The sequence below is a fragment of the Prionailurus bengalensis genome, chromosome D2 (genome assembly GCF_016509475.1).
Source record: "Prionailurus bengalensis isolate Pbe53 chromosome D2, Fcat_Pben_1.1_paternal_pri, whole genome shotgun sequence".
NCBI classification, from domain to species: Eukaryota; Metazoa; Chordata; class Mammalia; order Carnivora; family Felidae; genus Prionailurus; species Prionailurus bengalensis.
The window spans coordinates 30695779-30717834 of NC_057351.1; the positions used below are offsets into that span (position 1 = coordinate 30695779).

The 22056-nt window shown below is 44.1% G+C and overlaps 1 protein-coding gene and 1 pseudogene across 2 annotated transcripts; one reads left to right on the forward strand and one right to left on the reverse strand.

Moving 5' to 3' along the window:
* Window positions 1–1120: 1120 nt before the first annotated feature.
* On the reverse strand, window positions 1121–16877 carry SAR1A (secretion associated Ras related GTPase 1A). 2 transcript variants are annotated; one of them, XM_043596535.1, is made up of 7 exons: window positions 16753–16877; window positions 12471–12544; window positions 12226–12345; window positions 11494–11559; window positions 8138–8241; window positions 4919–5050; window positions 1121–3579 (listed from the first exon to the last, which is right to left on the reverse strand). In XM_043596535.1, exons 2-7 carry the CDS (start codon window positions 12526–12528, stop codon window positions 3463–3465), a joined length of 597 nt encoding a protein of 198 aa, XP_043452470.1. In that variant the 5' UTR covers window positions 12529–12544; window positions 16753–16877; the 3' UTR covers window positions 1121–3462. The 2 variants fall into 2 exon arrangements, with proteins under 2 accessions (XP_043452470.1, XP_043452471.1); XM_043596536.1 differs by lacking the exon at window positions 16753–16877 and adding an exon at window positions 12810–12828.
* A 333-nt stretch (window positions 16878–17210) lies between these two features.
* On the forward strand, window positions 17211–19831 carry LOC122492846 (annotated as a pseudogene).
* Window positions 19832–22056: the final 2225 nt, after the last annotated feature.

Consider the following 22056-nt stretch of genomic DNA (forward strand, 5'->3'; position numbering starts at 1 on the left):
CCCTGACACAGAAGGTGCCTTGATCACAGTGAAATCTAACTATTCCAACTTCCTAGTAATTAAGTTTCTTTCTCTCTAGAGTCCAGGGATTCTCCCTTAATGACACTCGGACCTCCAGCCTGAACTGTTGTGCGTCAGGTTCTTCTGCTTACAGCACATTAGGGCATAGAGTCCTAAGTCAACAGCCAACAGCCAACAGCCAAGGTGAGACCCTTTGAGTGCTGGGCTCATGGACTCAGCCTGTAATTCTCATGTTCCACTTGAACCCAACAAACAAACAATACGTACATACAGACCCCGTGGCATCAATGTAGTAACACGGACATTAGTTTCAATCACGAGATGCCTCTAATACTTTTAGTACTAGGTCAAAAACAGTATGTTGCAGGGGCACCTGGGTGGCGCAGTCGGTTAAGCGTCCGACTTCAGCCAGGTCACGATCTTGCGGTCCGTGAGTTCGAGCCCCGCGTCGGGCTCTGGGCTGATGGCTCAGAGCCTGGAGCCTGTTTCCGATTCTGTGTCTCCCTCTCTCTCTGCCCCTCCCCTGTTCATGCTCTGTCTCTCTCTGTCCCAAAAATAAATAAACGTTGAAAAAAAAAAATTTAAAAACAGTATGTTGCATTTTGCTTCCCATTCCATTTGTCCCATTAGTTTTAAAATCTCTTTTGGGTTTTCTAAAAACAAGGTTTCCTGCAAGCCTAGTAAATGCACAGGCACACATTTCATTCCTTCCGCTATTTTACCGCTGAATCTCTCCAATTCTGTATAAAATGATGAGTGATAAGCAGCCAAACTGGATCCAGTCCTTGCTAGCATGTTAATACGAGATTTTGCTAAAAAGTCCACTACGTGCATCCTATTGCCGAGATGGCCACCAATCCCGGGATCAGCACATGTTCCAAGCCTCTCAGACGATAACTAAATTCTTTGGATGAAGTGTGTGAATAGGCCTAGCTTTTTTTTTCCTCCTGGTAGCAAAACTTGTCTTTCGTATCATCTGTAACTATTTCTTCCTGTAACTAGGAAAAGAACTTCTGCTTTCCTGCCTCCAACAAATGTCATGTTCAAACTCAGAACAAACCAATACAAACAAACAAATAAATAAAATGGAACAGGATAATAAGTTTAACTTTTTATTAAAATGCTTAGGATACAGATTGACCTTCTTTTGTAAATGACTGTTTTACTTTTCCTGAAATAGGACATATATGCACTCTGATAAAACAGAATGAAAAGTCTCAATTCATGGGAGTTCTTGTACAAAGCTCTGATCCTCACTGTTAGGAGACAAGCTCCTCACATCAGCTTCTTTTGCAACCTTATTAAAGGAACAGTGTTTTCTGTGGAGCAAGAAACAGACGGATGCCAGTTGACTTTTCAATCTCCTCTTTCTCCAGTGGCCAAGATGCACCACTTTCACAAAGAGCTGCGCTGTGTAGAATCCGTAGTTTTCTAGCTTGCTACAAAGTGATTAGGGACAAATAGGAAAAAAACAAGAAACAAGAAAACTAGCACTGCAATCATACTTCTCATGTCTCTGGATGAAGAAGTATGGGTTACCTTTAGCCAAAGGAAATTAAAAGTATGCATGTTAACGACCTAGTTCATTCACCATTAGCTAGATTTGTTCATTTAAGGCTTTCACCCCTTTCCAAACCAACGAGTTTTGTCCTAACCCAGCTATGCTTGCTAATAAATGAAAGGCATGCTCTTCCCAGATTGATCCTTCATTGAGCCTCTGCACTGGGTACCTGGCAGTGAAAAAGTATGCTTTCCTAACAAGTCAGTGGTGAAGACTAACAATGAGAAATCCACTAAAGAACAATACTCTCCCCCCTGCAATTTGTTATCCACACTTTCCCTGCCTTCACATTAGACACAAGATTCTACTGAATTTAGTTCAATCCTCTGCAAATAAGCATCATCATCACAATTTTCAATCTTGAGGAAACTTCTAATCTCTCATTAAAGGAAAAAATGAAGATAGCCACCCATCTTAACAAAGGGTCTAATATTGGTTAAGATCATGAAAATCCCAATTTTACAGGTGACACCAAGGAAAAGGAATGCTATAAAAATAATCCTCACACTACTGGGGACACTGAGGCTTTTTATACTAAGGTCTTCCTGACAAGTGACGCTGGCTCAAAAAGAACACCACCACACAAAGTTAAGATTAGAGTTTCCGCAGCTTACTTCTGGAATGGAGAAAGGCAATTTCATACCAAAAAAAAAAAAAAAAAATCATCTAGCTACAGATGTTAACCTTTAAACACCAAAAAAACAGGTAATCGATAAAAAGAGCTCACAAACAGTCCAATAAAGAGACTAAATCCTGCAAGTGAAAATTTTAAAGCCCATTAAATAAATCTTTCCTGGATCCAAACAAATGATACAAATACCAGATTTTTTAAGTTCTCAACTCACAGAATTAAGAGCCCTTCAGTGGCTAACTTTGTCCTCTGCGATTCACCGATGCAGAAAATTTTTCCCTAGAATCTGTGCAAAAGTAACAGACACACACCTGCGGTGTAGGGCAATTCGGGAGGTGTTCTCTTTTAGGAGGCAAACGTCATTTCTTATAACTGAACATGAGACAGGTGTATGAAGAGAAATGAAGTTTCCCAACAGTATAAAAGCAAAGCAAAGCAAAGACCGGCTGCGGTTTGCAACTCTGTAAGTAAAATAAGAAAATAACCGCTCGATAATTAACCCCTCCACAGTGAGCAACCTGCTGTACACGCCCCGACGAGGAACGGGCCTGGCTGGCCACAGCGGACACCTCCTGCAACTGCCAGGCCCGAGTTCCGCCCTTTCCCACTTCTCTGCGCAGAAGGTGGTGCCCACCGCAACAAGGCAGGCAGAGACGCGGGGCCGGGGCGGGGGGGGGGGCGCTTCTCTCACTAACCTGTTATCTCAACACAAGTGAGTTCACCTGACTGAGCTCTGGCCTCCGACGTGTTTTGGTGCATAATTTTATGAAGTCTCTAAATGCCATTCACTAGATCACGAGGAGGAAAAAAAAAAAAAAAAAAAGAAGAAGAATAGAAAACTCTGGACCAAGTAAATTCTGAACTCAAAAAGTGAAGAGGGACACCAATTACATTAACAACGCTTTCTTTAAAAAATAGAATCACTTTCTTTTGAAATCAACCACAGTGGTGAGACGTGTTTTTCTTTCAGGTGCCCCATGATGGCATACAGCTTTACCCAGCAGATCCTGCCAGCTTCGGAGTCCCGGGACGCTGACCTGCACTGGCATGTGGGGCAGCGTCACCTCCCAATAGTGTGGAGAAAGCACATGTCACCACTGGGCGATGAGAGGGCGGACAGAGACTCTTGGCTTCTCAACGCCACACACGGTTGAAGAGCTTTCCTTGTTCTATTAGAAAAGTTCATGAGGAAGCTGGGAATGGGATCAGTCCAGAGAAGTAAAACTCTTTTATTTTCACTGTCCAAACATCAGTCAATATACTGGGAGAGCCAGCGGAAGCCCTCGCCGTAGCCTTGCCTCTTGAGCACGCTGCACATGAACACTTCCATGGGGCGGGCATTCAGCTCCTTCAGGGTCACGTTCCCCTACGAGAGGCAAAACCGAGAAAAGCCTGTTAGCACCCCCATGGTGGAAGAGCCTGAAAGAGTGATCACAGGAATCACTTTCTCCATCCCTCAAAAACAGACCGAAGTAGGGATTCATGACAGAAATGCGGTCAAGGCCATACACATGACTTCCCCAGGGCTTCATGCTCTCAGGAGAAAATAAGCGGCACAGTCCTAGTCCCAGACTCTCTTTGTAAAGAGAACACACAGACATCTGGAAAGTTATGGCAGCAAACCAAGACAAAGGCCACTAGGTCCCACAGAACCGGCATGTTCTTTGATGGACAGAAGTCCCCAAGACTGTTCAGAAATAAGGACATTATCATGAACACAACCATTCAGAAATCTACACTGATGACAGGTTACGTTGAGAAAGTGAAGAGTCTTCTTTTACGCATAACACTCATGTAAAAGAGGAGAAACTCAATTAAATTAAAGCAAGCATTTCTAGAGAGATACTGCTAACCAAAAAGAGACAAGACTAAGAAACCATGTAAGAAAGTCAGAAAGTTATCAGTGATCCCGAAACTGCAAGCTGAAAAAGCCAGAATTCCTGCTCAACTACCACGGATACGGATTTTTCTGACAAGCGCTTCTCTGCAACAGAGCTCTCCTACCTGGGGAGAGGCACAGCCTACTGATCCGGAAGACTTGGCTTCTATTCCTCAACTCATCTTCAAAATGGGGACAACAGTCCTACCTCTCTTAGCAAGGAACACTGGGGACAATCCAGTGCTGGGTTGCACTGCTTGGAAAGTGATATGAAAGGTCACTCTTCTTCATAACCTGAAATCGCCAGTCAAAACCAAAACTGATTTCTGGTTAAGAAGGCCTCCTTCAAAAAAGATTTGAGGGGTGCCCGGGTGGCTCAGTCGGTTGAGCATCCAACTTCGGCTCAGGTCATGATTTCGCGATTCCTGAGTTTGAGCCCAGCATCAGGCCCTCTGCTGTCAGCGCAGAGCCCACTTCGGATCCTCTCTCCTCATCCCCTCCCTCTCCTTGGCTTACGCTCTCTCTCAAAAATAAACATTAAAACAACAACAAAAAAAGATTTCTCTGAATTGGGTTTGAGAGGGAGTCAGAAAACTCTTAAATTCGTCTGCCTTCCCTACCCATTTCTTCATCCTCATATACCTGAGGAAAATCTCATGAGAAAACTGAAAACACATTCCCCCGCCTTCAGAGTGATTACAAATCACTGACAGTAAAACAAACCCTAAGCCCTAAGTTAAACTTTTGAAAGACAAATAAAAAAAATCTAGATAGCAAAACATGTATGTTTCAAAAGCTGTGAGTTTCCTGAAGATTTTTCTCTTACCTTTCCTGTGGTCTGTCCATAAAGCCCAAATATCTCACGCAGTTTTTCTTCACTGATGGCATCCGTTCTGTCGATCTTGTTACCCAAGATAAGGATTGGCACGTTGGATATTGTTTCATCAGTCATTAGAGCCTAAAGACAACGTAAGAGCTAGTTGAGGAATCTATGAATGCCTACCAGATAATGAAAGCAACTCTACCTTTCTCTTGTCTATAAAGCATCAAATGTGAAGTGAAAATCTGATCATCTTTTACCTGCGCAATTAACAAAATCTTGACGTGATACAACACTCTGAACATTAGGTAAGAAGCCCCTACACATTACTTTGATGTTTAAAAATCCCCTAAGAGCCTCCAAACAATTGCAACTTAAGGCTGGGTCTATTTACAAGGCAGGAGAACTTTCCCAGCCTTAACCCTGAGATCAGTCACCCAGCACAGACCACCCTCGGGCGATCCACTGCGCGGTCCCAGAAGACTGAGTGCTCTGGCCACAGGAAGTCCCCGAGTAGTCACCGAGTGCCCCATGTGTGCAAACTGTCTCTGCCACTGAAAGGGATACAAAAAGAAGGGGAAGACCTATCTGTGGCCTCAAGAAATCCTCACTCTATGTTCATCCATCTGTCAACAAAGCAAGGCAAATGGATGACTAAGTGTCACAATGAACAGGGACAGAATATAAATACTGAAAGATATTCTGGGAAATCAAAGGCGAGGAAAATGATGGGCTTGAGGAAAGTCTTAGCGAGTCTTGAGGAACCTAAACTAAGCTCTGAAAGAGGGGGCAGGATTTGGATAGGTAGAAAAGAGGAGAATATAAGCAGTGGCTTTACAGTAGGAAAAGAATTCAGAAAGCCACAAGGAGCACTGCCTGCCTTTATGCTGACACGCAGTCAACAGAATGGGAAGGCATGACTACCATTATGGTGCCAGGGTGAGAAGTTAGCTGCGATCGATCCTAAAGACCCCAAATCCAGAAGCTCCTGGATAGAACCTATGTGTAAAAACACAATGAATTCACAGAATCTGTGCTCAGGTAAGAGACAACAATCTAGCCTAAGATAGCAGCGTCCAAGGAACAGTGCAGGCACTCTGGGGAAGGAAGATAAGAGACTGCCCTCTGGATGAAAAGACAGATAAAAGAAAGGCCAGAGCTGGCAGAGATCTCAAGCCTGGGAATCCAGTGACCACTGACAGGAAAAGCTAGGAAAACAGGAGAGCCAAAGGGGTAAAGGGGAACACGCTTTGACCATCTTACGTTCCAGGAAATGTTAGACAAGATCAGAGTAAGGATGTCATTCATTCATTAAATACTAACCAGACGCCTACTCTAAGTCTGACGCTTTACTAGGTGCCAGGGTTTCACAAAGAAACGAGACTAGGTCCCTACTAAGTTCACAATCTGATGACAAGACCTACAAGAAAACCAGTAAAGACCACAGACACTGATAAGGCGGCAAGACTAACCATCTCAGAGGTCAGGGAAGGCTTCCTAGAAGAGGTCATGGCTGAACTCTGAGATCTCTTAAAGGGTATTTAATTTACCGGCAAAAGGGGGTGGGGTCAGATGAGAAAGCCAGGCAGGGACAGCCACTTGTGCATACTGGAGGAAGGACGAGTTGTTCTCTATTTTTGGAAGATAGTTCAAGGTAGGTAATAAAGAGAAAAGCAGCTGGAGAAATGAAACAGAGGAAAGATCAGGAGAGATCTTACATGCCATACAGATTTGTGGATTTTACCCCAAAAGTGAGAGAGCTATTAAAGGATGTTAAGTAGGCCAATGACAAGTCTGAAAAAGTTCCTTCTAGCATTACGGCATGTGACGGGGGGGGGGGGGGGGGGGGGGGGGGGGGGGGGGGGGGGGGGGGGGGGGGGGCGGGGGGCAGTGAAATCTACAGTAATTCACAGGATCTAGACCATGTGTCCAGGTAGACAGTGGGGATGAGTTCCATTCCGGAAGACCAGAATTGGTAGGTAGAGTTGTCTAGCAGGTAGCGTCATGTATGAGGCTGGAGCTCAAGAGAGGTTTAAACAAGAGCAATCCATTTGGGAGCCAGTGGTATGTGGGTGGCAGATGAAGGAATGGGAGTGACCTGGACCAGCCTGGGAGAAAGTACAGACCCTGGGGAACACCAAGATTTAAGGGCTAAGCAGGGGAATGGGTGCTCGTGAAAGAATCTGAGAAGTATTAGCCAGAGAAGGCACACCAAAACCAAGAACGTAAATGGGAGTTTGAAGAAAGAGAGAATACCAGTGCCAGGAGGTCGAGTCAGGGAAGGGATGCCCTATAGCGAGTCTACAGAGATGAGAGCTGTAGATTCAAGAAACACACTCACAAATAAAGGTGAGAGGTTCACAGTGCCAGAAACAAGAATGCAGAGAGACAGTTACAAACCAAATCAAAAGAGGCACAGGGTGAAGCAGGAGGGATAACAAAAGCCACATGACAGAAACTGTGAAGTCAAGGAAATGCAACGTTGAGGGGAGAGAAAACTTGAAGCGAGTCCTCGATAGTATGAAATGCTGCCGGCGACCAAAACTGAACACTGAGGACGGCCTGTGATCACGCTGGCGAAGTCATTCAGTGCAAGCGTGGGCAGCCACAATGTGAGGACCCAGATTAAAAAACATAAAGAACTTTAGTATCTCTCCTAAGGCTGCGTTATGCCATCGCTTCATATACAGTGACCACATGTGAAAGGAAAAGGGATTGCTTATGTTGGGGCAACCGGCATAAACTGGGGAGTGTCTGAGCAAACTGGACACAGTCACCCTATGATAGATATAAACAAAGTTAACTGACTCAAGTTCGTGCTGAGTTTCCTCAGGACACTGAAAAGCAACGTCTTAGCTTTTAAAACACTCTCTTCCTGTAGCCAGGACTGTCATCAAATGTTAACTGGAATGACAAAGTATTGGCGCTACTGAGCTGTATTTCTTAAACGAACTAGAGGCCAAGGGGCGCCTGGGTGGCTCAGTCGGTTGAGCGACCGACTCTCGGTTTCAGCTCAGGTTATGATCTCACGGTTCACGGAATCGAGCCTGCGTCGCACTCCACGCCAACAGCGAGAAGCCTGCGTGGGATCCTCCCTCTCTGCCCCTCCCACGAGTATGTGTGCACACGCGTTCTCTCTCCCTCTAATAAATAAATAAACTTTAAAAAAAAAGAGAAAGAGAGAGAGAGAGACACAAGCCGAGAAAAGAAAGACTATAATCTTACATTCAGCTCAACTTTGGATTCCATGAGGCGAGGGTGATCTGCACAGTCCACCAGAAAGACAATCCCATTAATTGCCGGGAGATAATTTTTCCAAACCCGGCGTGCTGAAAGACAAAGTTTACAGCTGCATTGATAAAAAAAAAAAAAAAAATACAGATTTTGAAAAATCTCTCCCTCTATATTTTTTTTTGCCCAAAAATGGGCAAATCTTGGCTAGGTTTCAGTAATAGTCGACTCCATATGGATTCTCCACGTCCTAACCGGTATGAAATCAGAACCGAGGGTATACACTGACGGCCCACAAACTAAATCTGACTTTTTCCAAATTCAAAAATCAAGGTATTCTGCCAAACTGTAACACCTGGCAATGCCGCGCACACCCACCCACGCGTCAGTCATCGGCTGGAACTGAGGTGTGGCTGCCCCTTCAGACGATGTCTGGGCTCCAGTTTGGCAAAGCTTCCACCGCTCCCTATGGTCTGTCACCCAGTCACTTTTACTCAAATGACCTACCTTGCCCCCGAAGCTGTTTGCAACCTCTGAGTTAAACTCCTCAGGATGCCAATTACCCAACTAACCAATGCGTACTTGTACTGACACACTCACGTGCTCTGTCCTCAGAAGCCTGGGTCTGACAGGTGGTTCAAGTTCCCAGGCAATTATCCCAGTGTCCCATGTTTAAAACCAGCATGCCTGGGGTTCCTGGGTGGCTCAGCTGGTTAAGTGTCTCTACTCTTGATTTCGGCTCAGGTCATGATCTTACGGTTCATGAGTCAGAGCCCGCCATCGGGCTCTACAGTATGGAGCCTGCTTGGGATTTTCTCCCTCTGTCTGCCCCTCCCCTACTCGCTTGAGCTCGTGCACTCACCCGCACTCTCTCTCTCTCTCTCTCTCAAGATAGATAAACTTTAAACCAGGATGCCTTATAAATTTTATTTTTTTAAGACATGAAGTGGTAAAGATTTGGGAAGCAATGCTTTAATTGTATTATAATTTCTAAGCCATTCATTTCTAGTACTTTCAATGGGATGAATAATATCTCTATATCAAAGAGTTAATATTGGTTAACTCCAGGGATGCCTGGGTGGCTCAGTCTGTTAGGCATCTGACTTCGGCTCAGGTCAAGATCTCAGGTCCCAGGAGTTCGAGCCCCACATTGGGCTCTGTGCTGACAGCTCAGAGCTTGGAGCCTGCTTCGGATTCTATGTGTCATTCTCTCTCTCTGCCCCTCCCCTACTCACGCTATCTCTCGCTCTTAAATAAATATTAAAAAAAATTTTTTTTAATATATTGGTTAACTGTGAAGGGTGGGATGGGGAAGGAGAGGCTGGGGAAATTTTCACCTTCCATATTCCTAAGTTGACTGTATACTGAATTTGTTACGCTGAGACTGGACTATTTTTTTTAAGTAACCTCTACACCCAACATGGGCCTCGAACTCATAACCCTGAGATCAAGAGTCGCATGCTCTTCTGACTGAGCCAGCCAGGCACCCTGAGCCTGGACTACTTTTATAAGTTAAACATTTAAAGTTTTTTTAAAAAAGGAAATCTTCATATGTATAGCACTTTAGTAACTTCTGTAAAATGGTAACTAAGTTATTATGGTAAGTATTTCTGTTAAATAAATTTTCCTCAAACAAAACAAAACTATATAAAACACATTTCCCTTCTTTATCAAAACCTGAAAGCTAAACTTAACACACCAAATAACATAATTCTCAGTTCAGGTGCCTAAAAACTTCTACACCTGCATTCTCCAAATGGTCTCCGTTCATCTTATAATTATATTATCTATGAATTTAAGTCCTTTGAAAGCAGAAAAGCCACCACACGCCCATTTCTGCCGCAATGAAAATAACACAAACTCATTATAGAAAAAAAGGATACGAGACCATCTGTAATCTTCCATGAAACACACATACGCTAATGTTTCTGTATATATTCTTTCAATCTTTTTCTGTACAGGTATTTTATGTGATAGTGATCATACTACATAAGATTCTGCGGGCTATGTATTTATTCATTTAAATATTAAATGAATAAAATAAATGTAATTATGTGTTAATGAAATGACAGAATACAAAATCATCTAGATCATTCCTTAGCCTTTTGATTAAAATTACCAAAATTTTAACCACTGGCTAAAGGGTGGCTCAAGGTGGTTGAGTATTCAACTCTTGATTTTGGCCCAGGTCACACATAATCCCAGGGCCATGTGTGGGCTGGAGCCCCATGTCTGGCTCCATGCTGAGCATGGAACCTGCTTAAGTTTCTCTCTTTCTCTCTCTCTCCCTCTCCTTCTGCTCCTCTCCCCCGCTCACGTAATCTCTAAAATTAAAATAAATGGATGAATGAACGAATGAATGAATGAGTAAATAAATAACTTGGCTAAACCATTAAAATTGCCAATATTTTGGGTTTTTCTAACTACATTTGTAAAAAGCTATATCAGATTCAACCTAATGAATGCTCCAAAAGGAGACTTCTCAACTCAATTTAATAACAAATGAATAAATATGACAGAATTTCAATAGTTTCTTTTTTCTACTTTCCCAGAATATTTATTCCTATTTCTTAAATGTTTTACTCCTACGCTTAGAGTCTTGTCAAATGTAAAGTGAGTGTCCACCAGAAAAATACCCCATTCTGTATATTTCTAAAAACCACACAAGATATCTGATAGGAATCTAGGAACTAAACGAACACAGCCTGCATAAGGCAAAAAGCACTAAGAGAACAAGAAGGTGGAAAGAAATGTCCTACCAACCACCCCAGGAGGACAGATTATACAAAATAGATCAGAATGGTCACAAGTAATCCCTGTATTATATTTGCAACTTTGGACAAATCTGAAATTACTTACAAAAAGTAACAATTTTCTACATACTTACACTCCACTGAATAAAGAACAGAGACATGATTAAATCTGATATGTGAGTGATACCGTACTGGATCTTGTTCAAGAAGAAAAATGTTATAAAGGAGATTATGGACACAATTGACAAAAAGAGAAATCTACACTACAGAGTAGATAAAAATAAAACTTCCTGGGTTTGATAACTTAAATGTTAATATGTATTACACAGAGAGGGAGACTAATAAATCAGGGCAAAAGGTATAAAGGAGTGGAGTTCTCTGTATTTATACAACTTTTGACAAGTTTGGTATTACCTAGTAAGTAAATAAAACAACTTCATTTAAGTACTAAGATCTCAATCATAATTTAATCACAGCTTAAGAGGTAAAAATGACACGCTGCTTAAAAAAAAAAAAGAAAAAAAAAAAAGGGAGGCATAAAAAGAACCAAAATGGTGACCCGTAAGTCAATACCATTCTTCCACTGAGTTGTCTTACCTTGCTCATGCCCACCAAGATCAAAAGTTGTAAAAGTCATTCCAGCAATTGTCAACTCTTCTGAGGCTGAAAAATTGTTAAAACAGAAAAAAAATAAACTTCATCCAACAAGGCTCAGCTACCAGTATTGTAAGCCAATACAAATGCAAAACCTAATGAAGCTTTTCCTTTGTAAAGGATACAAGAGTGAAAATATTCTGAAATTATTCTAAAAAGCCAAGTTTTTTTCTCCAAAGTGTTTGCTGCTCCTTAGAAGTAGATGTGGGAGGGGCACCTGGGTAGCTCAGTCGGTTAAGCTTCCGACTTCGGCTCAGGTCATGATACCACAGTTCGTGAGTTCAAGCCCCGCAGTGGGTTCTGTGCTGACAGCTCGGAGCCTGGAGCCTGCTTCAGATTCTGGGTCTCCCTCTCTCTCTGCCCCTCCCCCACTTGCACTCTGTCTCTACCTGTCTCTCTTTAAAAATAAATAAATATTAAAAGAAACTTAAAAACTAAGTAGATATGGGAAAGGTGTTGTTCCCTTACAGAACTAGTGAAAATAAATACTGACAAAGTTCCAGAGGTTGAGACTTATGAGTATATGACCTGAGTGTGTCCTATAGGGAAGTTTTTCAAATGAGCTGTCTTTCGGGACCTCCGTTAATACAAGAACTCCATCAACTGGGGATTCTTCCCCCAACCCTAACATTGTCCTTCAAATATCAAAAGGTCACCTGGTATTTTCAAACCTACTCGGATGTAGTGTTGGAACATGCTGGCCCAAGCGGTCATCTTTGAGCATGTGTAGAAGAGTGGTTTTGCCTGCATTGTCCAAACCCAAAAATACAAGTTTTCCAGATTTCTTGTAAAGCCCTAAAAAAGAAAAATATTTTTACATACGTTTGCTTTCTCCATACCAAAGGCTGCTTGTATTTAGACTGTTGGAGGAAATGTACAGAGTTTGAAACCTCCGATATATTTTAAGGAAATGGCTTTACCTAGGAACTGGAGCACACTGCTGAAGCCATTGTAGATCCACTCAAAGATGAAAGACATTATTAATGCTTCCTACCTGTAGAAAATAGGAGAGCGGCAAACATTAGCTTTCTGAATGCTAGGACAGTTCCGGAGAAGTTAACTCTTATTCTGTAGCCCTGATGCGTGTTTACAGTCCCATGTTTTCAGGCCCAAGAAAATAAAGGATTTTGCACCCTGGAGGGAAGTCTCTCGGGTCCTCAGAGCTGCACAAACTCCTGGTTTTCTAACAGTCTTTAATGTATGATGCTCCAAAGACTAGGAGTTACAGATAAACCTTCCTCTTTTACTGTATGACTTACTCCTCCAGGCAGCTGCTCGTTCACATTTCTCTAGATACATCGCTGCTGTCTACCCGTTAGCAACACCTCTAGGAAATCAGTCCCGTCAATAATCTGAATCAAAATGTCACATCAATACACTAAGTAGAAAATGAGAATGAAAAGCACATTAACGTGAATGAAAAGCATATTAACCCTTCCTTGTAAACACTCTGCAAAACAAAGTCACCCAAATCCTATCGGCTGACATAATTTGTCCTGCTCCACTTAGCAATGCTATCTTTCTTTAACAATATTTATTGAGCCCCTCTTGCAGATAGCGTCTCAACTTATAAAAAGAGATGATATCACTATTTTGGAGAGTCATGAAGAAATAAGAGAATCCTTTTGTAATGTGAATAATCAAGGCCTAACTCACTTTACAAATATGGATTTTCTTAAAATAAGAATACTCAAAACAAAAGATGACTCAAAGCTACTAAAAGGTCTAAATACACTGGTAATAAGCGGGGCGTCTGGGTAACTCAGTTGAGCGTCCCGACTTTGGCTCAGGTCGTGACCTCGCGGTTCATGAGTTCGAGCCCCGCGTCGGGCTCTGTGCTGGCAGCTCACAGCCTGGAGCCTGCTTCGGATTTGTGTCTCCCTCTCTCTCTGCCCCACCCTTGCTTGTGCTCTCTCTCTGTCTTTCAAAAATGAATAAACATAAAAAAAATTAAAAATACACTGGTAATAAGCAAGAGGACTTCTGAAAGAAATTAAAGAGGGTAAGATCTAGAGCCAGTGGTGGTGTTAAAGTTTCTCAGAGTCGGCATTTTCCGATCACTGAACTTTTGCCTCAATACCTCCGACTTGGTGCAGAATAAAAGAAAGATCCCCCACTTTCACTCCTCTCTCCACCAGCAAGAGCATCTGAACACAAGGCTATACTAGATGTGACCAACTGCTATCAAATATAACTTTCATGAATTTTTGTTTCTTTAAAATAATAAACAAAAACTCACTTTTGTTACTTTTACTAGTGACCTTAATAGGCTTATCCACAAAAACACACCTATATTCTTCAAAGGATGCTAGATTTTTAAAAAAAATTGAAAAATGAAGACAATATATGTCAATTTTCTTTTTTCTGTCCAATAACTGGGGTTTGTTTTTAAATCAAGCCTGATCTATAAACTTTAGGGATTGCTTAATGCTTATTTTCTATGACTCTTCTCATGGAAGGCCAAATGAAGCTTGGGAGTTTGGGTGAGGGTGAAGGCTAAGGCAAAAGCTTTTATAAAAAGGTATTAAATAAGTTTTTTTTGACCTTTTCAGTTACATTAAAATATACTTTGGCAGAGACCAAATTTAGCATGTCAAATAATGTGTCTGGAAACTCAGTCTGCCCTTTCGGAAGTCCAATGAGTTAACTATACTTACAAAGCTCCTGTTCTTAAGTTTCCACTGTAGGTAAGTAAAGGAACAACGTGCCTTTTCTCTGCAACCCCCCAAACCAGTCATCCTTCCCTACTTTTCTCAGTCTACCACTTGGGGAGAAGCACGGCTCACCTTTACAGGGCACCTCTCATTAAGAGTACTCCCACTCTGATCACTCCTTTAAAACCCACAGTTACATATTCATTTGTACGACACTGGTTTGCAATCAATACTTTATAGACTCTCTGAAGTTTTACCACATCATTTTAGAATTATCCCCAATTCAATGGCTTCTCCAAAGGTGACAAGGAGAAAACCCCACTTTAAGGAATTGTTCATGATAACTGAACTAGTCTGATTTTCCAATTCACCTTCCCTTGACATCCCTGCTTAGAAAGTCCTATAATCCTTCCCTCCGAAATGATCTATGGAAAATGCGTGAAGAAACTCTTCAGGTGATGTTGAAAAATAATAAAAACCATTACAGGACCCAAAGAGTTGCACTATTTGGCCACCCAAAGTTAATGAAATGTCTTTGATGGCTCCTCCATCCATGAGATCTTAGGACTCGCACCCCTCATGAATAGGTTCACAGTTTTGTACAATGCCTGCACATACATCTCATTTCAACCTCACACAACACCTTACTGGGGAGGAGTCCTTAGCCTCAGACAGGGATGCTGACACTAAGTCAGCTGACTTAACCAAAACTGCTCAACTAAAAAGAAGTATCAGTGCCAAGACCAAAACCCTCCTTCTTAATTTCCAAAGCCAAAGCTCTTCTTGTTAATATCACATAAAATTCAAATCCAAATAACGAAACGGTTTTTATTTTTTTTTTTTATTTTTTTTTTTAAATTTTTTTTTTTTCAACGTTTATTTATTTTGGGGACAGAGAGAGACAAAGCATGAACGGGGGAAGGGCAGAGAGAGAGGGAGACACAGAATCAGAAACAGGCTCCAGGCTCTGAGCCATCAGCCCAGAGCCCGATGCGGGGCTCGAACTCACAGACTGCGAGATCGTGACCTGGCTGAAGTCGGACGCTTAACCGACTGCGCCACCCAGGCGCCCCCGAAACGGTTTTTAAAGGAACATTAAAACTTCCTTAACCCACGAGCTACACAGATGATAATCTTCTCAAGTTTTCTTCCTTACAACTTATCACACCTTCTGAATGGTATTTTAATAATGGTATTTTAACCATTCAAAAGGGTATTTTAATAACTGGCATTCTATTTCCTATCCTTGATCCACCCTACCACCTCATGGCATCTTATGGCAAATTAGAGTACTCTAAAATTTAAGAACTCCAAACTAACACAAAAGCACTGCCAATGTATCCAAAACTGTGCAAATTTCAGGACTGATTGAAGTCAATAAAAGAGGAGCACTAGCCAATATACACACTACTTTCTATACACCCTCATTACTTCTTTTTTTTTTTAATTTTTTTTCAACGTTTTATTTATTTTTGGGACAGAGAGAGACAGAGCATGAACAGGGGAGGGGCAGAGAGAGAGGGAGACACAGAATCGGAAACAGGCTCCAGGCTCTGAGCCATCAGCCCAGAGCCCGACGCGGGGCTCGAACTCACAGACCGCGAGATCGTGACCTGGCTGAAGTCGGACGCTTAACCGACTGCGCCACCCAGGCGCCCCTACATCCTCATTACTTCTTACACATACTCGTTACAACTTTGACACACCATTCCAGACAGATCTGGGATAGCAAGCCTCTGGTTTTTTAACTAAGAAACTATGCTTAGCTGCAGGGTAAATGTCAAAGGTCAGCTCCAAGGCAAAGCACCACAAGTCCTCTATCACGACCTAAGCAGATGGACTGAGGTAAAGGAGAAAACACAAGAGCACGGGAGAAATTACAAGAGAGACAAGTGGGCTTCTGACCTCTAGGCTAGAATCATTAAAACATTAATCTATACCAAACGTGCATGAAGTAATTTGTCGACGCATTGAAGAGCGGGAGGAAAAGACGAAGGTGGAAGAAGAAAATACGGGGTTCGACCCAAGACCTCAGATAACACATAGCTGGGGGGGGGGGGGGGGCGCACTGGACTAGGAGCCAAGAGATCCGGTTCGAATGCTCACTCTTGCTCTCTGCGAGGCCTTGACCAATTCACTGCCTCGGCGAGCTTTATTATTCCCCAGGTTGCAAACCAAGGATAATCATCAAGGACTCCCACCCGCCTGACCAAGGGCTGTGAGGCTCATCCGAGACGAGATGTGAAATCGTTTCGCAAACAGGAGCGCACAGTACAGACAAGAAACCTGTTATCCCGCCCAGCCGCTTCGGGACCCTCGAAGGAATGCAGATCGACCCGATATCCCAGGGTCTGTCAGGAAAGGGAGCAGACCGGCCAAGTCGGCCAGTCCCCACCCAGAACCAACCCCGCGGCCCCGCAGAACCGCCTGCGTGTCACTTCCCCCCCACCAACCCCGCCTGCGCCGGCCTCCGCCCCGACCCTCCCCGCCGTCCGCCCCAGCCCCTCCCGCTCCCCGGCTCCCTCCCTCGCAGCAGCCCCCAACTCACGGCCGAGGGGCTCCTCCGGCAGCAGCGGCGGCTTCGACCCTCCCTCACACCACACAGCCCAGCAGCACCCGAAACCGCCAGCTACTCGCCGGATATACGTAACGCCCCCTCCCCCGGGACTTCCGGGCGCGTGCCTGCCCCGCCCCCTCGTAGCGTCACTGCGCTCTGCAACGCCGGGGCCGCCTACCGACCACTCGGGCTGCGGAGGGGCGGGCCTCAGAAGCGCCCAGCGATCCCAGGGGCGGGCCCGGCTTGGTCCCGCCCCCTCCCTTTTGGACGGCTGGACGCGCGAGACGTGGCAGCGCTGGGGCTCCGAGGGCGGGGCGGAGTCTGGAGTCTTCGCGGTGCACTTAGACTCCCCCCCCCCCCCCCCCCCCCCGATCGCCGCTTTTAGTCCGACTGCTTTCGCAGGCGCTCGGGCAAAATCGGGAGCGGTGACCGACGGCTAGGTAGGTAGGTTCTCAGAGAGAAGAGTTGCCCGACCGCCCTCGGCCTAGGGTGGATCCCGGAATGCCTTTGCTTTGAGTCGCAGTTCTGTTTTTAGAAGAACGGCGAATACGCATTGAGTGTTTATGTTCCAGGTCGTGCCCTCGTCGTATTTGACCCTGACAGCAGCCCTTATGAAGCAGATACTATTCTTATCCCCGTTTTGCAAATGAGAGAACCGAAGTTCAGTGTAGTCCAGTAACCGGACCCAAGTTCCTACCCTACGGCAGTGGCAGAGCAGCACGTTGGCTCCTACTCTGCCGTCCTTCCCAAACTTTTTCTCATTTAATTCTGAAGCCCTACGGGATTGGTATTGTTATTCCAATTTTACAGACAGAAAAACTAAGTCAACTGACACGATGAATGATGTTTTTGGACAGTAAGACTCAGTACCACACATAAACCTCTCAATTCTCCTTAAGTAAAATTATAAATTGAACGTAATTCCGATAAAAGTACTAATAGGATAAATAGGTTATGTGGCTGCAGCAGATCACAAATATTCAAGCTGAAATCTATCAGAAAAACCTAGAAACTGAACTCCTAAGATAAGGGAAAAGATACAGCCAATGTGCATCTTCCCTTTTGGCTCAGAAGTGTCATACTCTGCAAAGCATGAATAAATCATTTGGAAGCAGTGCTAAAAAAAGAAGAGGGTCCCCCAGGCAACGGCTGTTGAAGCCCTTGTGCCAGCAAAACTTGCCTAGTGAAGCTTTTCATCCCAGAAACATGGTACCTTGGCTGGAGTTGGTGGTGACTTTCATTGAGAGATTGGCAAACCATCTTGAAACAATTAGAAATACCCCTCATGCAGAGGCACATCTGGAGAAAATGAACAAGGCTTTAGCAAAGATGGCTCTTTTGATGACTGAGACACAAGACCTGGCAGAGAATGTACTCAAGTGGCAAGAACAGCAAAAGGAAGTTTCCTCTTGTATCCACCCCCAAAATATTAGCTGAAGAAAGTTAGCTTCCGACCCATGATATTATAATGCCTCCTTTACCTTTTACTTCTAAAGTTCATGTCTAAACCATTAAGTCCAAGTGGTTACCAACTGTTTTTGCTTAATTATATGTAATCATGCAAAGTTCATTCAGTCATAACATGGGCATTTCTAAGCTTTGCTGCTAGCAGTCCTGAAATAGTCCTCTTTATATTGAAGGACTAAGATTCTAAGTTTACCAAGTCCAAACTGAATTTGCCTTCATTTTTCATTTATTTTCATTCCACTTTTCGGTAAAGCTCGGGAAGATCAAATAGGACGATTACAATTTATTAACGTGAAGGCATCAGCCATATCTCAGGTAGCAGGCTTGATTATGTCTTTTCTTTTTAATGTTTTGTTTCTGAGTTAGAAGAGTTTTCTCGAACCTGGAAGTACATTGACCGTTCCTGTGGGATTGTCACTAAAATTGTTGCAGAAAAGAACAACACAGCAAACCGGAGTGCTCTCCCTTGAAAGGCCTGCTTACCTTTTTGGTCCTCGGCTGCCATCTGGGAACTTGGATGTCAGCAAGGTTCCCTTCCCTCTCACTGGTAAGAGTTGCTCACTGTGACTAAGATGTTTGTTTGGTGTGGTTTGTGCTGAACATCTGTTTTCCTTTTGGGAGTCTAGAATGTTGGTACATGTTAGGAGGAAGGTACCTGTGTGACTCGCCCACAGTAATAACCCTGGGCGCTGCATCTCTCGTGAGCTCTCACGGAAGCCATTTCACACATGTCACAGCTCCATCGCTGGGGAAATTGAGCACATCCTGTGTGACAACACTGGCAGTGGACCCTGGAAGCTAGTGCCTGGTTTCCTCTGGGCTTTGCCCCATGCACCTTTTCCTTGTACTTTGTATGCTTTGCTGTAATAAGCTACAGCCGCGTGTACAACGATATGCCGAGTCCTGTGAATGCCCCCCACACGTCATCAAACCCGGATGGGGGTGTCTTAGGGACCCTGACACACTAAGCAATTCCTGAGGATGTTCACTGGCAGCCTTAGGAATTGGCAAAGAAGAAAGGTGGAGCAGAGAAAAGAAAAGGGCACATTATGCAAAACTCTTAGAGGGTTACCTTACAAAATGCTCAGAATATTTTCCGTATCTGAGATTATTGTGCATATAAAAGGGGATGGTATACAGACACTTACTAACACTAAGCCTCAGGACGTATTAATTTGTACAAGTACTATGATTATCCCTGACTTGTTTTCAGACTTCCGGTTCTCTCTTACTTTAAAACGTGTACGTCGATCTTTGTATTCGTCACACTTCTTCACACAAGAAGCCCTCAACACAGTGGACGAGTATAGTTCGTAACGAAGCAGGATTGTTACCAAAAAAATATCCTGCCGAAACAAGCAGGAGAGATGCTTTGAAGCCTACGTTGGTGACTTTTGCAGATGGGGTATAGAGTGGTCATAGTGTCTCAAATGTCGCTCAACGTTGCTGAGACACTTAAGCAAAACTTTTGCTTGTGTTTCACCAGAAGTCTGCTTGAGCCCAGCCTTGCTTTCAGACATCTAACCCTGCACTTTGTTCTCCTGGTTTTCTGTACTTATATGCCTGGTTGTTTTGTCTTTTGTTTTTGTCTTTTGTCTTTTTTTTTTTTTTTTAATTTTTTTTTCAACGTTTATTTATTTTTGGGACAGAGAGAGACAGAGCATGAACGGGGGAGGGGCAGAGAGAGAGGGAGACACAGAATCCGAAACAGGCTCCAGGCTCTGAGCCATCAGCCCAGAGCCCGACGCGGGGCTCGAACTCACAGACCGCAAGATCGTGACCTGGCTGAAGTCGGACGCTTAACCGACTGCGCCATCCAGGCGCCCCTGTCTTTTGTCTTTTATGCCTTTGTCAAAATTAAAAAATAAACCTGCAATTTCTCACTAAAAAAAAAAAAAGATTGACAAAGTCAACTACAGAAAAATAGAAAAGTTTTATATGGCAAAACAGCACAGACACAAGAACGATGACACCATAAACTCAGCAGATGGCAAGTTGGGGGAAAATATGCATAATTGCATCCCAAGTGAGAGATTAATATGAAAAAGACTAACTGTTGTTAGAAAATAGACAAAGAATAGTACCAGACAATTGGCAGGGAAATATAGATGGGTCTTTAAGGATGATAAATAATGGAGGTATAAGACATATTCTAGCGTGTATAGATATGGGAGATAACAGAAGGTAAGACATTTAAAACTCACTGAAATGCTATTTTCACCCATTAGATTGGCAGAAGCGCACCTGTTTACTGGTGGCAAGGCTATTTTAAGACTAGTTGAGGAAGGCCCCACTAAGGCGCCATTGGGACAGAACCTGAGGACATGGCGGGGAGGGTGACATGTTGCCAGGCTGATGGCAGAGGCCCTGAGGCAGGACTGTGCTCGGAAGGTTCCAGGAACAGCTGGGAGGCCAGTGTAGCTGGGCAAGGTAACAAGGGAAAGAACAGCAGGAGGTGAGGTGAGAGAATGTGTGGGGTAGGTAGTTAAGAGGGTTCTGAGCCTTCACCTTACCTGCAGGCTAACGAGGTAGCCCGGCACATTTTGGGGGTTATTGGCACAGACACAGGCTTTCGTTACCTCCAGCTTAGCAAGTAGTATGAGCTTCAGGTTTGTGTCTTCTCTACTCGCCCCGGCTAGATCCTTGGGAGTTGATGAGAGAAACAAAGGCAAGAAAAACGCAGTTGAAAGTACATTCCCTTACAGCCTGCGGCCCTTTGGTAGATGTCGGAGACCTGCAGCGTGTAACATTCGCCCAAACGTTTTTGGCCGCCTTCGTGCTGTAATGTTTACGCTTCCTTGAAAACTACAAGCATCCTTATCTCGACAATAGCTAAATCTTCAGGGTCCTAGGAGACCCTCTTTCAGCTTCCAGAAATTCCTTGGACACTTATATTTATATTCCTCCCCGCCCCCCCCCCCCCCCCCCCCCCCCCGGTCCACAAACTTGAAAGTATGTAATCAGTCGCTCCTCGCAACCCCAGTGCAGCCCTTTCTGCCCACGGGGCCTGTCCCCGTGCTTTAATAAAATCACCTTTTTGCACCAAAGATGTCTCAAGGATTCTTTCTTGAGGACGTGTCAAGGATGTCTTTTGTGATTTGCTCACGAACCCCACTTCAAATGCCATCAGGGGTGACACGGAGCAGCCCACGTGGATGCTGCCCATATAGGGGGTTTGCATCACAGCTGAGGAACCCAGAGCTTAGAGAACCCAAATCTTGGTGGCCGGCAAGCACACCCGCCTGACCTTTGACCTACAGGGAGGCATTGTTACGCTGGATACTCAATCTGTCTCCTGCAGTGCGGGGCGGTGCGGGCGGGCTCGGACTCTGTCTTCCCAGGCTGTTCCTTGTATAAACACCTTTAAGAAGACAGTCCAAACAAAGGCAACAATAACTCTGCCCCAAGAAGGGGAGAATTGTCTCCCAGAAGGGGGCAAATCTTTAGAGCCTTGGAGGCCACGATGGGGACTTTAGCTTTTATTGTGAGTGATCTGCAGAACCAGTGGAGGGTTTGAGCAGAGGAATTTTATGTAATTCTCCCCCACTCTATTCTTACTCCCCAACAGAGGCTCAACAGTAGGTAGACCGGACTCAGAAACTAGAACGGAGATTGAAAAGCATCTGTGTTAGTCATGGTTCTCCAGAGAAACAGGACCAGTAGCATATATGTAGATACGTATATAAGAGGGGGTTTATTAGAGGCATTGGCTCACGTGGCTACGGAAGCCGAGATGTCCCAGATGCGCCATCTGCAAGCTTGAGAAGCAGGTGGTATGATTCTGTCCAAGCCCAAAGGCCTGAGAATCAGGCAGCTGCTGGTGTGTAT

Bases quoted from the DNA above. Each gene is read 5' to 3' on its own strand.
- SAR1A (XM_043596535.1), bottom strand. From the start codon at position 12,528: ATGTCTTTCATCTTTGAGTGGATCTACAATGGCTTCAGCAGTGTGCTC. The intron at 11,560-12,225 runs GTAGGTTTGAAA...ACAATTTTTCAG, and splicing joins TGTTCCAACACTACATCCGA to CCTCAGAAGAGTTGACAATT. The intron at 3,580-4,918 runs GTAAGAGAAAAA...TGCCTCTCGTAG, and splicing joins ATGGACAGACCACAGGAAAG to GGGAACGTGACCCTGAAGGA.